This window comes from Microcaecilia unicolor, chromosome 1 (genome assembly GCF_901765095.1).
Source record: "Microcaecilia unicolor chromosome 1, aMicUni1.1, whole genome shotgun sequence".
In the NCBI taxonomy this organism is placed as follows: Eukaryota; Metazoa; Chordata; class Amphibia; order Gymnophiona; family Siphonopidae; genus Microcaecilia; species Microcaecilia unicolor.
Window position 1 is genome coordinate 510449757 of NC_044031.1, and position 17285 is coordinate 510467041.

General features: G+C 41.3%; 1 protein-coding gene across 2 annotated transcripts in view; it reads right to left on the reverse strand.

Annotated features, from left to right (window-relative positions):
* The window catches only part of ARFGEF1 (ADP ribosylation factor guanine nucleotide exchange factor 1), a 456734-nt gene that overhangs the window by 216606 nt on the left and 222843 nt on the right, over positions 1-17285 (reverse strand). For both annotated transcript variants that reach the window (XM_030215298.1, XM_030215307.1), the window contains exons 19-21: positions 16617-16768; positions 12377-12505; positions 1026-1184 (exon numbers count right to left, since the gene is read on the reverse strand). In XM_030215298.1, the coding sequence (XP_030071158.1) occupies positions 1026-1184; positions 12377-12505; positions 16617-16768 (440 nt within the window). The remainder of the gene's footprint in view (positions 1-1025; positions 1185-12376; positions 12506-16616; positions 16769-17285) is intronic.

The following is a 17285-nucleotide window of genomic DNA, read 5'->3' on the forward strand; positions in this document are numbered from 1 at the left end:
GTTATTTGATGCTAGGTTCCACCTTAGGCGTCAGTGTGTTGAGATGGCGGCCAAAAAACCAAACAGAATGCTAGGAATTATCAAGAAAGGGACAGAAAATAAGACAAATAATATTATAATGCCTCTGCTTTGCTTCATGGTGTGCAATTCTGGTCATTGTATATTAAAAAAGGTATAGCAGAATTAGAAAAGGCTCAAAGAAGGGCACCCAAAATGATTAAACCTATCCAGATTGCCCATGCATACAAACTACTAATCTCTAAGAACATAAGAATAGCCATATTGGGTCAGACCAATGGTCTATTTAGCCCAGTATCCTGCTTCCAACAGTGGCCAATTCTTAAAGCAAAACCAACATCTTTAGAGAAAACTGTTTTACTTTTTCTTCTCATGTCAAACATTGTGAGGGGAAATCAGGATGACAAATAAGAGGATGAGTCAATAAATAAGATTTTGAGGGGCTCTAAAGCTTCTATCATTTAAGTAGCTGCGGTAGAAAGCTGAAAAAGGCATGGATAGCCTGGATGAAGTGGTATAAGAAACAATTAGCATAGATAAGGGGTAACATTATCTGCTGGGACACCATGAGGGTAATAGGATAGGAAGGTTACTATTGCTTGCCTATTTTATACAGACACACAGGTCTCTAACAGCCTTTATAAAATAGTAACACAATTTTGCAGAAATTGCACCTGGATTGAAGGCATGGACATTACACCTACTTGACTCAGGTGTAAAATGTACACTTGTATTCTATAAAATACATATGTAAATAATGATTCCACCCAAGCTTTTTCTGAGCATGGGCTTGAACTGTTTATACATTTAGGCATAACCTAATTTTATTCACATTCATTTACAAGCAAAAATGGTTTATAAGATTACCCTCCAAAAGCATAACGCTTGCATACCTGATTAGCCTCAAATAAAGTACACACATTTACGTAAATATACACATGAACATATTATGTACAAGTTTGTGTATTAATCTGCTAAATACTAATGAAAATTAAATTGCTTTGTACCTCATGCCATGAATTTCCTAAATAGTTTCCATCCGTATGTGCCACTGTAATGAGAGTTTTTATTGTATCAATGTTCTTCTGCTTCATTTCAGTGATACCAGAACTCACGGTTAGTAATGTAAATCTTGCCAGAGCCTGGACATAAGCATCTCTTTCAAGCTGCAAACAGAAAAATATTGGTAAATAAGGTTGTTTGTGTGATGTCACTTATTTCTTTAGGCAGTTCTCTTGTGTGTAGGAAGATTTTACACTGCAATTTAGGAAAAATTTTAGAAAGGATCTGATATCAGACTGAGTGGAATAGTCATTTACTAGTTAGAACAGCAGACTAAGAACCAGTTAAGTCAGGGTTCAAATTCTGCTAATATTCTGTGTGGCCTTACATAAGCTAAATTTCAGTTGCCTCAGGTACAGATTGCAAGCCTTATCAGAATAGGGCAATAGCTATTACATCTGACTGCACCTAGCTCTGAGCTAACTATGAAACTGCACTTTATGTGAAACATTAAATGACTATTTCCCCCAAATTTTCCCCATATATATGATACTTATGGGGATCATCTTTTAGAAAATATGACAACCTTACAATTCATGCTGTCATGCCATAAGAACATAAGAATAGCCATACTATGTCAGACTCATGGTCAATCTAGCCCAGCTTACTGCTTCCAGCAGTGGCCAATCCAGGTCACAAGTACCAGGCAGGATCCCAAATAATGCCAAGATTCCATGTTACCAAACCCAGGGACAACAGTGGTTTTCCCCATTTCTAACTCAATAGCAGACTATGAGCTTTTCCTCCAGGAGCTTGTCTTGAGCCTTTTTTAAACAACATTCTCTGGTAACGAGTTCTAAAGCTTAACTATTTGTTGAGTGAAAAAATATTTCCTTCTATTCATTAAAAATAGATATTACCATGTAACTTAATTGAGTGTCATCTAGTCTTAGTAATTTTTTAAAGAATAAATAATGGATTCATGTTTACCCGTTCTACACCACTCAGGAGTTTGCAGACCTCTACCATATCCCCCCCATATCCGTCTCTTTTCCAAGCTGAAAAGCCCTAACTTCTTAAATCTTTTTTCATATGAGAGGAGTTCCATTCCCTTTATCATTTCAGTGGCCCTTCTTTGAACTTTTTCTAGTTCCACCATATTACTACTACTTATTTCTAAAGCTCTACTAGACATACGCAGCGCTGTACACTTGAACATGAAGAGACAGTCCCTGCTCGACAGAGCTTACAATCTAATTAGGACAGACAGAACAAACAAGAGATAAGGGAATATTAAAGTAAGGATGATAAAATAAGGGTTCTGAACAAGGGTTAGGAGTTAAAAGCAGCACCATATCTTATATGGCAACCAGAACTGCACACAATATTGAAGGTGAGGTCGCAACTTTATAGTATTTTGTTTTATTTTGTATCCTATCAGTTTGCTTTTTTGGCTGCTGCCACATACAGGACAGAAGATTTCAGTGTATTGTCCAGGCCCTGATCCACCCAGGGCCTTCACTCCAGGTACTTAGCACTTCCACCAGCTGCCTTCCAGGTGCTGTGGAGAACTTGAAGCTCATCTGCATATCCTCACATCCTAGTCCGAGGTGACTCCCAGTTCCACCCCAATCTACCCAGGGCCTTCGTTCCAGGTGCCTAGCGCTTCCACCAGCTGCCTTCCAAGGTGCTGAGCAGGACTTGCAGCCCATCTGCATATCCTCACAGCCTAGTCCATGGTGACTCCCAAGTCCACCCCGAGATTCCGCTCCAGTTGCCTACCGTTTCCACCAGCTTACTTCCAGGTGCTGTGGAGGACTTGCAGCCCATCTGCATATCCTCACAGCCTAGTCTGGGGTGACTCCTAGATCAACCCTGATCCACCCAGGGCCTTCGCTCCAGGTGCCGCATGCTGAAACATCTTCTCTAAATTGTATTTTCTCTTTGCTATTTCTTATGGCTCCAGTACAGTTCCTTTTCTTAGTACTTTCCCTTCCCAATCTCCTTCTCCATCTGAAACCAATGTATACTGCAGGAACACACTGCTCACCTTCTGCTTTCATCATCTCACTCTCACCATCCCTTTTGTCTTCTCCCTTCTTCTCAGCTCTCAACCTTCAATGTTTCCTTCCTTCCTTTCATTCAATCATCTCCATTCTGTCTGAGTACATCTCGTCTTCGGCACTGTCATCATGCCTCTCCTCCGTACTCTCTTGCTCCTTCTTCTGCTCTCTGCTGGGGGTATCAATCCAAATCCTTCACATCAGCTCTCATCTTATTCATGCAGGTCACAAAGTGATGTCTCCAATCTAATTTCTGTTCCTCTCCCCTTCTTCTCTGCCTTTCTCGTGTGCTCTGTGGAATGCTCGGTCTGTCTGCAACAAACTTTCCTACATCCACCCCCTCTTTATCTCCCGTACTTTCCATCTGTTTGCCCTGAGACTTGGCTTTACCCTTAAGACTCTGCTTCAGCTGCAGTCCTGTATCATGGAGGTTACTTTTTCTCCCATACTCCTCGCCCGGTTGGCCGCAGATGTAGTATAGGGCTACTATAACTCTCTTGTAGATTTCAGCCTCTTCTTCCAACTCAGTCTACCTGCATTTCTTCCTTCAAAGTCCACTCCATCTGTCTATTCACTCCTCTATCTCCTCCTCTATTTTTTGCCCCCCCTAATAAGTCTCTTTAAATCCCATCCCCTTCCCATATCTTCCCTCTCACCCTTCCAATAACAGCAAGGTAAATTAAACAGTGCATGCCACTAGAGAAATATACAGTCTGTAGTATTACAAACAAATCATAAGTTTAACAGCCTACTCCATGCAGACTAGGGCAATGACAGCCAAAAAAGTTCCCATCGGTCTTGGATTGCTTGTCCTTTCAGTGTTAAAATCTTCAGTTTGAAGACTTTCCAAACGTAATTGGTCAATCAGATAACAACGCCATCATTGAAATAATGGAGGTACAGGCTGTAACCAAAAATACAAGATAGTTTTAATACCAAACAATACTGAGAGAGAATAAAAGCCTTTCATACCTCGTGGCACTGGTTCTCCAAAACATAAGGGTCAAAACGGATAGAAGGATCTATAATGACCGTGCAGTTCTATAAAGTGCGCATGTAATCATGTACGGACTTCCAGAAAGATGAGACCTGGGCACAGTTCCAAAACATATGGCCCAAATTTGCATTGGGCTACACACATTTCGGGCATCGTCCCCGGGATGGGAAGACTGCAGCATGCACCCTATGCAGCGAGATAAACAGTTGTAGGGCAAACTTATAATGGGCCTCTTTGTGAAGAACATTGTCCACCTCTTTATGGAAAGTTGTTATAAACGTTTGTAACATTACTAGTGAAATTGTATGAGAAAGGTCTGTCATCCATGACTTCGCCAATTTAGCATAGCACACATCCGACATAGTGTCCAGCAAGCATCTATGATGGCACACTCTGTTGCAAACCCAAGGTTAATGCCTGCGCCAAGGTCTCTTGTACATCTTCTGCAAGGTCTGTCCAAGTCAAAGAAGACACATAGTGGCAGAGCTGCATATAAGCAAAGTAATGAGATGAGGGTAAAGAATGTTCTATTTCTAGTTCCTGGAAAGGCTTCACCTTGCCTTCATTTGATATCACTTGCAAAATGTACTTTATGCCTTTTGATGACCAGATGGAAAATATGCTAGGGACCTGTGCAGGAGGAGAGGCAGGATTATTGCATATTGACAAATATGGTGTCACAGTGAATGAGAAGTGATGTTGCCGGCAAAGCCAGCACCACACCCGATGCCCAGTAGCAAATAGCAAATTAAGATTTATGGATCCCAGGTGCCATAGTGACATGGTGTGCAGAACGTGGCTAATGTCAACCTGTGGGAGATCGCCCAACTCCTAACTGTGTAAGTATCTGTACCACGAAACCAGTCGTTGAGATGTCTCATTCCGCATGCCACCGTCAAATAACATATGTTAAGGAGTATGGGCCATTGGTTTTAGTAGGACTTCCACGGCCAATTAAGGTCTCTTTCCCTGCCACAAAAATCTTTAACAATTTATGTAATCTTTTCTCATCACTGTCCCCTAAATATAGAGGAAGCAACTGAAACACATATAGCCACTTAGGCACTAGCATTATGTTAAACATATATAACAACAGAGGGTATGCCTCCGAAGTATGCAACTTCTGAGCTGTATCCTCTGAAAGTGCAGACACATTACAGTGGCATATGTGAGTGAGATCAATAGGAAGGTATATACCCAAATACTTTAATCCCCCGTCTTCCCAAGTAAATGGGAAATGCCCCTTCCAGTTAGCCTTAACTTCTGGTAGCATTGACTTTGCCTTAGTTTTGGAAAGATTCAAGGAGAATCCTGATATATTGCCAAACCCCTGGAACAACGTCAGTAAGGAATTTAAAGAAGTCTGAGGATCTGTTAACAGTACAAATAAATTGTCAGCAAATGCTATCACTTTAAGTTCAGTTCTTCCTACCCTGATCCCATGTATTCCCTGGTCCTCAATAATCCTTCATAATAAAGGTTCCAAACATAACACGAACAACAGAGGCGACAGAGGACATCCTTGCCTAATGCCTCTAAAAATGGAAAAACTAGATGTTCGTGTTCCACAGACTAGTAGTTGTGCTTTCGGAGAAGAATACAAGGCCGGCAGTATAGCATCATTAAACCACCCCTTAATCCCAATATGTTGCAATACCTCAAACATATGTCTCCAGGTGACCTTATCAAAAGTCTTTTCCGCAACCACACTCACTGATAAAATGGGAATGGCCTTCGCATGGCAGTGGGATAGAGCTAATAAAATTTTTCTCACATTGTGTACTGATTGGTGACGGCACACAAAACCTGTCTGCTCAGGTCCTATGAGCGTGGGGAGAAATTCTGCCTAACGGGTCGCTAATAACATCTACACTTAAAAGGGATATAGCGCGATATGAATCTAGAAGATTTCAAGGCCTATATTATTATATGGAGAAACTGTTGTTCATCCACTACCTCCTGGTAAAAGGCTAGCAGGGGGTCTGAATAATTTCTGTTGCAATATTTTATAAAACACACTAAAATAACCATCAAATCCAGGAGCCGAGGTTCCCTTCAAAGATTTTATAGCCAATTGAAGTTACTTGGCCTATAATGGAGCATTAAGCCCACTCAGGTCTACTTCCGATAATTTAGGGAGATTGGCCTTTCGTAAAACTACTGGGAGGTCATAGTCTTGGAGTCATCTCCCCCATATAACTGCTGAAAATGGCTAAAAAAAAGACCTGCTATTTGGTCACTACGCTTGCAAACCGACCCAGAGGTTGTTTGCAAAGAATGGACCACTTTCGACCCTCCCCAATGCTTCACTACCATTGCAAGGCATTTACCAGGCTTATTACCAAACCTATAACATTTGTGGTGACAATATAACAAACTTCTCTGAGTTTTCTCGTGAATTATATTGTTCAATGCAACCTGGGTGGCCATTAATTTATCCCTCGCATCCTAAGTCTGCAAGCAAATGTACTCTTTTTATCTTTCCTAACTTGATGTTCTAGGTTAATGATGCTTTGAGCCAGCCGTTTGTTTCTCAAACTTCTGTATGCTGAGGTCGCCCCTTAACATTACTTTAGCGGTATTCCAGAATAATGTGGGTTGATCCACATGTTGTGAATTATTAGCTAAAAATGGTTCCCACTTATCTCCCAGATATTTCTTGAAATCCTTCTTATGTGCTAGATAAGAGGGGAACTGCCACTCTGCTGAGGACTGATAATAATTAGGGGCTATCAAATCAACCCATACCATGGAATGATCAGAGATCATTTCTGGCCCTATGATGGATGTTTGCATGGATCCAAACAGATTACTCTGTACTAGTATATAATCTAACCGGGACACGGAACCATGAGCTCTTGAGCGATGGGTGTAATCTCTCTCTTGTGGGTGAAGCAGACGGCCACCAAATCTAAGGCAGACGCAAAGGCTGATAGGACTCCCTTTACCTGGTGGGTACCGTGGGAGCTCTAGATGTAGATGTGCTATCCATATCTTGGCTATAGGTCATAGTCATATCTCCCACCACTAACATAGGTAGGTCCATGAGTGGCTGTAGATGTTTCAGCAATGTGGGATAAAAGGAGTGGTCACAGGGCGTGGGACCACATACAAACACTAGATGAAATTCTTTCCCCTGTAACCACGACTTTATACAGAGTACATAAGTGCATAAGCACTGCCATACTGGGAAAAGACCAAGGGTCCATCAAGCCCAGCATCCTGTCTCCGACAGCGGCCAATCCAAGCTTCAAGAACCTGGTAAACCACTCCCCCCCCCCCCCCCCCCCCAAAAAAAAAAAAAAAAAAATTAATAATGTTCAATGGGCTTTTCCCCTCAGGAATCTGTCCAAACCCCCTTTAAATTCCGTAAGGCCAGCTGCTGTTACTACATTCTCCGGCAACGAGTTCCAGAGTCTAACTACATGCTGAGTAAAGAAAACCTTTCTCCTATTTGTTTTAAATTTACCATATTCTAGCTTCATCTTGTGTCCCCTGGTTTTGTTGTTGTTTGAAAGTGTAAACAAATGCGTCACATCTGTCCGCTCTACTCCGCTCATTATCTTGTAGACTTCTATCATATCACCCCTCAGCCGCCTTTTCTCCAAGCTGAAAAGCCCTAACCTTCTCAGCCTTTCCTCATAGGGAAGTCGTTCCATTCCCTTTATCATTGTCATCGCCCTTCTCTGCACCTTCTCTAATTCCTTTATATCTTTTTTGAGACGCGGCGACCAGAATTGGACACAATACTCGAGGTGCGGTCGCACCGTGGAGCGATACAACGGCATTATAACATCCTTGTGTTTGTTTTCCATCCCTTTCCTAATAATACTCAAACAAAATAAAACATGGAAAAGAAAATAAGATGATACCTTTTTTATTGGACATAACTTAATACATTTCTTGATTAGCTTTCGAAGGTCGCCCTTCTTCCTCAGATCGGAAATAAGCAAATGTGCTAGCTGACAGTGTATATAAGTGAAAGCATACACTGTCAGCTAGCACATTTGCTTATTTCCGATCTGAGGAAGAAGGGCGACCTTCGAAAGCTAATCAAGAAATGTATTAAGTTATGTCCAATAAAAAAAGTATCATCTTATTTTCTTTTCCATGTTTTATTTTGTTTGATTTCTATTGATAACCTTAAGAGTGGACTAACACGGCTACCACACTCCTCTACTAATAATACTCAACATTGTGTGCGCTTTCTTAGCCACTGCAGCACACTGAGCAGAAGTTTTTAACGTCTTACTGTTAATATGGGGGGTTTCAGGCCTATGCTGGACATGACCTGTGACCCTATATGCAGTATTACCAGCTAGCATATCTGTGTGTGTGTGTAGCTTGGCCTCAAGGTTAAAAGGATTGCATAAAATAAGTTTGTACAGATCATTATGAAAGCAGAAGTGCTCTAATGAACTTTGTCACCCAGCACAGATGTTCCGTGTGTTATAATGATGCCAACATGAGATAAGAGCATGGCTGTTAGCAACTGCTCCATTAAACAAGGGACTTTTTGATATTTGTAAAATGACGATAGAGCCATCTAATGGAAAAAGCATATAGTAATGGAAAGGTGATATAGGGGAACTTGGAGCAAAGTGAAGAATAACGAAACTTGTGGTTTGACTTAACACTAATGACCTTGAGTACACAGAAAATGTGATGATTTATTGTGAATTATAATTAAGAATATAGATTACCTAAGAAATAAGTGCTAATAAACAGAAAGACAGATGGTGTAAATACAGAACTAGAATCTATCCCGAAAGTGGTGTTAGGGGAAGTTTGAGAAGGCGGAGAAAATGATGTATTTTGACGCGGCCTCAATAGGCTGCAACGTACAGGGAAAAGTATAAAAGATGTACCCTACTTAATAGGAATCAGAGATGTTTTACTGAGTATTCACGACTTGTGACCTGTAACTATCTCTCTGAGAAAAAGCCTGAGGCCTGTGCTGAATGATTTGCCTTGATTGCTGTACTGCCTAATTTGAAATTGTTATCTGAAGCTCAATTGGTAAGATAATAAAAGCATCTTTTTCTCATATACTTCTAGCCTTCTGACTCCGTCTCTCCTTCTTTATAATATAAATAGAAATTCTATGCATCACTGTGGTGGACACTTAGATAAAATAGATTTGTATTTACTTATATATGAGGGAGAGCAGACCTTATGGAGTCTGAGGACTAGCTGGCCGACATTCATAATCCACGATGACTCCCAGATCCCTTTCTAGGTCCGTAACTCCTAACGCGGAACCTTGCATGACATAGCTGTAATTTGGGTTCCTCTTCCCCACATGCATCACTTTGCACTTGTCAACATTGAACTTCATCTGCCACTTGCACGCCCAATCCCCCAGTCTTGCGAGGTCTTCCTGTAATCTTTCACACTCCTCCTGCGACTTAACGACCCTGAATAATTTTGTGTCATCTGCGAATTTAATTACCTCACTAGTTACTCCCGTCTCTAGGTTGTTTATAAATATGTTAAAAAGCAGCGGTCCCAACACAGACCCCTGCGGGATCCCACTAACTACCCTTCTCCACTAAGAATACTGACCATTCAACCCTACTTTTTGCTTTCTATCTTTCAACCAGCTCTTAATCCATAGAAATACCCTACCTCCGATCCCATGACTCTCCAGTTTCCTCAGGAGTCTTTCATGAGGCACTTTGTCAAACGCCTTTTGAAAATCCAGATACACAATATCCACCGGCTCCCCATTGTCCACATGTTTGTTCACCCCCTCAAAAAAATGCAGTAGATTTGTGAGGCAACACTTCCCTTCACTAAATCCGTGCTGACTTTGTCTCATCAGCCCATGTTTTTGTACAGTGGTGGAAATAAGTATTTGATCCCTTGCTGATTTTGTAAGTTTGCCCACTGACAAAGACATGAGCAGCCCATAATTGAAGGGTAGGTTATTGGTAACAGTGAGAGATAGCACATCACAAATTAAATCCGGAAAATCACATTGTGGAAAGTATATGAATTTATTTGCATTCTGCAGAGGGAAATAAGTATTTAATCCCTCTGGCAAACAAGACCTAATACTTGGTGGCAAAACCCTTGTTGGCAAGCACAGCGGTCAGACGTCTTCTGTAGTTGATGATGAGGTACATGTCAGGAGGAATTTTGGTCCACTCCTCTTTGCAGATCATCTCTAAATCATTAAGAGTTCTGGGCTGTCGCTTGGCAACTCGCAGCTTCAGCTCCCTCCATAAGTTTTCAATGGGATTAAGGTCTGGTGACTGGCTAGGCCACTCCATGACCCTAATGTGCTTCTTCCTGAGCCACTCCTTTGTTGCCTTGGCTGTATGTTTTGGGTCATTGTCGTGCTGGAAGACCCAGCCACGACCCATTTTTAAGGCCCTGGCGGAGGGAAGGAGGTTGTCACTCAGAATTGTACGGTACATGGCCCCATCCATTCTCCCATTGATGCGGTGAAGTAGTCCTGTGCCCTTAGCAGAGAAACACCCCCAAAACATAACATTTCCACCTCCATGCTTGACAGTGGGGACGGTGTTCTTTGGGTCATAGGCAGCATTTCTCTTCCTCCAAACACGGCGAGTTGAGTTCATGCCAAAGAGCTCAATTTTTGTCTCATCTGACCACAGCACCTTCTCCCAATCACTCTCGGCATCATCCAGGTGTTCACTGGCAAACTTCAGACGGGCCGTCACATGTGCCTTCCGGAGCCGGGGGACCTTGCGGGCACTGCAGGATTGCAATCCGTTATGTCGTAATGTGTTACCAATGGTTTTCGTGGTGACAGTGGTCCCAGCTGCCTTGAGATCATTGACAAGTTCCCCCCTTGTAGTTGTAGGCTGATTTCTAACCTTCCTCATGATCAAGGATACCCCACGAGGTGAGATTTTGCGTGGAGCCCCAGATCTTTGTCGATTGACAGTCATTTTGTACTTCTTCCATTTTCTTACTATGGCACCAACAGTTGTCTCCTTCTCGCCCAGCGTCTTACTGATGGTTTTGTAGCCCATTCCAGCCTTGTGCAGGTGTATGATCTTGTCCCTGACATCCTTAGACAGCTCCTTGCTCTTGGCCATTTTGTAGAGGTTAGAGTCTGACTGATTCACTGAGTCTGTGGACAGGTGTCTTTCATACAGGTGACCATTGCCGACAGCTGTCTGTCATGCAGGTAACGAGTTGATTTGGAGCATCTACCTGGTCTGTAGGGGCCAGATCTCTTACTGGTTGGTGGGGGATCAAATACTTATTTCCCTCTGCAGAATGCAAATAAATTCATATACTTTCCACAATGTGATTTTCCGGATTTAATTTGTGATGTGCTATCTCTCACTGTTACCAATAACCTACCCTTCAATTATGGGCTGCTAATGTCTTTGTCAGTGGGCAAACTTACAAAATCAGCAAGGGATCAAATACTTATTTCCACCACTGTATGTGCTCTGTAATTTTATTCTTGACAATAGCCTCTACCATTTTGCCCAGTACTGACGTCAGACTCACCGGTCTATAATTTCCCGGATCTCCTCTGGAACCTTTTTTAAAAATCGGCGTAACATTGGCTACCCTCCAGTCTTCCGGTACCACACTCGATTTTAGGGATAGATTGCATATTACTAACAGTAGCTCTACAAGTGCATTTTTCAGTTCTATTAATACTCTGGGATGAATACCATCAGGTCCCGTCGATTTACTACTCTTCAGTTTGCAGAACTGACTGATTACATCCTCCAAGTTCCACCACCTTTGCATCCACCATACAGGACTTATCTTTGTCTTTTTTTGGTGCTTTTCAAGAAATTCCTCCACTGGATGAGTTTAAATAGTTGTCCACAGATATTTAAATTAAGGAATCCTTTGGTAGTTCCTAGATTTGGAGGATAGTTTGGTGATAATTGTTTTTTTAGGAGGAGGGGTTAGGCAGTATAATCCTTTTTAAATAAACAAGTTCTGCTCTAGGATAGGGACATATGGCAGAGTAGTCTCTTGAAAATGTTTGCAAGGGATGGGGCCAGTACCGAGAACACCACATTTAATGGAAGTGGTATACTACAAGAGGGGATACTGTGTTGGTAAAGTAATCACCTCAATATTATTAGTCTGATCAAATAAAATGACCAAATTAGAATGCCTTGCTCACTAGGGAATAGGTGTAATTTGCCTGATTACTTTTGACAAGCAAAGTGTTGAGACATCATAGTGGTAATGAGGGGGAAGGGGAACCAATTCAGTGTATATAAGGAATAATGTGATCTCATCTGTTTTCTAAAAGTAGAATTAAAAACATATGAAAGCTTTAGTTTACCTGTATACTGAAGATACACGCAATTCTGATTGCACATCGTATGCCCTCCAAACAAAGTGAAGCCACTTCTGTATCATCACAGTCTTGCAGACCCACACTGAATGCAGCTAGGAATGGTGTCCATGCCAGCTACAAAAGAGGAAATTATTTTACTCTTAATATAAACAAAAAGCTTTCCATGCTCGGTTCCATGCTCTGTTGGATGCAGTACCTTAATTTTGCAAGAGGTAATACACTGAAAAATTAAAATGCGGATAATGAGAAATTAAATATTCTCGACTCAGAACAATGTTTCCATCTTACTGCTAGAATCCTGTGCTCCAGCAAGATTTGCTTATTTTATCTAGCAGTTTCTGATGGCATACTACTACATGTGAATCCCAAGGACTCAAGTGCTATATACCTAAACATTCCTCATTATCCCCTCATATAGATATGGCTTCCTTCTCATCATTACATGCTATAACAAATCAGCAGTCTTTGCATGTAAAGCGGACAGAGCCAAAGGATCAATGGCTTGAGCTACCTGGAGCATAATTCTCGTCCCCTCTTCTCCCATGCATTTCTTTCTTTCTATGGTTGAGTTTTAGAATGTTGTAATTATGGAAGTTCCGGTTTTGCATATATATAATACAGCATTTTTAAATTGGTGTGCCGCGAACCTCTTTACCAGACTTAAGCTTCTTTAACAAACCCGCGGAACGATGTCCATGCAGTCAACGAGAGGAAGCCCAAAGGAATTGAATGGGCTTCATTTGCAGCACCAAGAATCAGCAGCATGGCTTTGCAAAAGAAGCCCTTATTGTGATGAATAGCTAGGTCCATAGGAATCCTGCAGGCATGGAAGTAGTTCCTAAGAGGTTCCAATGGGGAGTGCATGAGCCTCTTAACACCTACCTACCTAGAACTCCAATCTTTTTGTGCTGCTTCCTTCAAGTGCTTTTTAGACCTGACGTGGCAAAAAAAACAAGCCAGAGCTCTAAATCTTCCTTAAAGTCACAGATCCTACAGAAGCGGGCAGCCAGGAACCAGCATTAAAGAGTAAAGACACAGGGTGGTTCTTGCCCTATAATGCAGGTTCCTGGCTATCCGTTTCCACAGTACCTGCGCCTTTAAGGCAGATTCAAACCTCTGGCTTGATTTTCTTTTTGCTTGGAGCAGCGGGAGCTTTGCGGACAAGGGCGGCTTGATCTCATGCTCGGGCTACTTCAAGGAGAAAATGACGCTGCAGAACCTCAGGAGGAAAAGACCCAGCTGCCACAACTTGCTTCACCACAGATGGTCGCAGCTGGAAGTGAAACTCAATGCTCCCGGTAATGCAGGCTTATTTTTTTAGCGCGGGAACAAAGCTTTTTACCGTTCCCGTGGTTTAAAAAAAACAAACAAAAAACTGCATTTATCGTGAGCATGGAATTCCATTTCCAGCCGCCGGCTCCCCCACACAGCCTGACTTATTCTCGCCTCAGTAATACTCCTGGATGTCACAAGATGAGGGGACCCTGATTGGTCCTTGTGTTGGCTACATTTACCACCACTGCTGCCACATAGTTAAGTAGTGTGTGGTAAGGGTCGGGTAGGCCATTTTATGGGCTTAGTAGTGTATGGGGGAGAGTGGTGGGCAATTGGCAATATAGTTAGTGCAGTGATTTTCACTCAGTGTGTGAGGTGAGCTGTGTGTAAGCAGAGAGGAGCATAATTGAAGGAGGACAGAGCTGTGATGATCGTGGTTGGAGACCAACTGTTCCAGTCCTACACAGTGAGTATCCTATTTTTCTGTACTCTCTCTAAAATGGCTATTTCATTGACACTCCCCCCTCCAGCCCTGCCCCCAAGTATGATCTTTCTCCTCCTGAGGACTATGTGGTTTAAATTGTTATCTTGGCGATCTTGGCGTTTCATATGTTCTTTTTTACACCCTGCTAAGCTAATTGCTTGTCGCAAATGCTCTGACAATAAATTCCAGAGTTTAATTAAATGTTCAGTGAAGAAAAAGTTTCTCTGATTTGTTTTAAATTTGTTACTTAGTCTATCAGCAAGAATACTACCATTTCCAATTAAAATTGTAATCTTCTTGTCCAACGATGACTATAGATTATTATTAATTTGAATTATAAGGTTCACAGTCTTCTCACTGAACTATATAGACAATTCCTTTGTAGTTGGTAAAGATATATAAGCTTATTTAGCTAGTTAGCGGATTGAATATCATCAATAACCAGTTAAATAGCAGCTCTGCCTGCCCTAGCCGGTTTGTACATGGCCAGTTAGAGCTGATATATAGCAGCACTATCTAGTTAAGTGCTGCTGAATATCAGTGGCTGACCACTTCAGTGGGTTTAACAAGGAAGGAACCTCTCCTGCCTGGCTAAACGCCTTTGAATATTAATCCTAATATATTTTGTAAAAATTATATGATAGAAGGATATCACAGAAAACTACTCAACCAATTCCGTAAGGTCACCAGACCTACTGAAGTACCAACTTCATGTGGCAAAAGACCTATGTAGCTGCATCAATCATTAACCCTTCAGAAATAGTGCTCTCATCAAATCACTGTACCTTCAATACTCCTTCAACAGAAAATTATAGTATTTCTCATAATGATCAAAAAGTAAAAATCAATCCAACATGAGCCTAGTCAAGTTTCCACAATTATTAAAACATCATGCACTTTGAAATTCAGGGTTCCAGCTTTACATTTTCATAAAGTAACACTCATCTGTTACAGAACTGTACATCAAAATCCACAATCTGCCTGAATCTTAAAGGGCTAAGGGTGTTTTTGACAACCAAAGCCTGAATCAGGGGCTCCCTTCTTCATGCTGGTTGAACTTAATGCCAAAAGGAATTCACACATCATGGACCCTGCCTCCCCACCTCCCCTTACAAAAAAAATCAGCCAGCTCCTCCTTTAGGGAGTTGTTGCCAACATGGGCTATTGTTAAGATGTTTTATTTTACCACTAACTTGTTATATTTTAGCACAGGTCCCATTGTATGCAATGAGACCTAGTTACAAATAACTGGAGATAAACAATGAAATAAAAATATATAAAATACACAAACATGTCTTAATGATGGTCCACATTGAATTTATTATAAAGTGTGGCAGGGGTCACGATGAGAAGTGTGAATTTCTTTTGGCATTGGCATGCTATTGCAGAAGAACAAGCTGACCCTTCTATGCCTCCTCAGACTTGGCACTGAAGCCCCGGTGTTGTGCTCAGCTTTAATCTTCTGAAAACTTCTATATATATGCTCAGAATACCCTATATAGCCTCATGATTATTGATTTTTAATAAGCTGTATGCTGGTGTTTAGCATGGCTCTTGTACAGGGTTAGCATCTGTGTAAAAACTGTTTTTTTGCATCTGTACACCCACAAAACTGCACTAAAGATGTGCTTGATCTGCGTACTTTACTGCATCGGTCCCTCAGTAAGTGAGTAAGGGATTGGCTTGGGAGATGAAAAAGAACAAGGATAGATATTGCCATGAAGGAAAGTAATACAGTTTAATGACTAAGGGTAGGTGAAGAAAGTTAGCATAGTGTTTTTTAATCCAGTCCTTAAAGAACATCTAGCCAGTCTGGTTTTCTGGATAGCCAAAATGAATACGTATACACAAAGTCTCCACTGCATGCAAATCTACTACATACATATTCACTACAGATATTCTGAAAATCGGACCAGCTAGGTGTGCCTCAAGGACACGGCTGGGAACTGCCAAACTCGAACAAGTGAGAGGAAAATTTTCCAGGGAGGAAGTTAAGAGAGAAAAAAACTGGAAGAAAATAAGAAGAGAAGAGAAATTGTCAGAGAGACTGCAATGAATCAGAAGGGTAGAGAGATGATATAGGAAATGTGGGCATTGTGGAAATGTGTCTCCCATCCAAAATTCTGTTTCATGGCATAGCTTCCTGATTACTCTTCCATGCCACATTAGTTTCAGTCTTCAACCCATCCTACCAGAAATTGATTTTCTGGTCTTTACCTTTCCCTTCCCAACTCTTATAAAACGCCTCTAAGATTATCCCCAAATCCCTAAAATATATTTCTCAATGTTGTCCCAACAGGCCCAATGGCAAAATGCATATGAAGGTAAACGAGGTGAAAGGTGTAAGTATATATTTCAAAACAGAAGATAAGAGATACAAATATTGCTATAAATGAAAACTTAAACCACGGTAGGTCTGCTTTACGAGTGTTTGTGTGCCACCTAAATAAAAGGAATCATCCTTACCTTGAACATTGGTCTCACATGCTCTAGATGAGTTGCACTGGTGAATGGTGCCTGCACATGACTCACTGCTTCCATAAGGGCTTTTGCTGTTTTTGCCATTTGCTCCATTTCTAAGTTATAAAGCAGCCTTCTCTGTTTCTCATTAGCTACACCTGTAATCAAGGATTTGCATACCCACTTTAAGTTTTCACTCCATGCCACAATTAAGATACACAACAAGAAACAATTTGGATTTTATTCATTTAACTTTTTCTATGCTAAATAAAAAAAATGAGAAATTAATCATAGCACAGCAATTATAGCTGTACAACCAAGGATCCATGAGTGTTTCCCTTTTGAATGTTAAACTGTAGTTGTTTATAGCTAGGAACAGCCTTCTAAAGCTTAGTAGAGAACCTGTCAGTCCTAAAGACTTTTTAAAAACGTTTTATTTTGATTTTCAGCACATGATATGACGTGAAACCCACCTTCTCCAGTATCTTAAAACATGAAGGGTTAATAGACCCTATTAAAGGCCTTCTCCACGGCAATGAAGTGGAGGAGGAAGGATCCCTGGACCACCCACAACTTCCAAATAACATTTAAGCCCATGCACACACTGTCAAGAGACTTGGCAGCCCAGCACAAAACGTGTCGGTGCCTGGGAAGCCATCTCATCAACTGATTAGC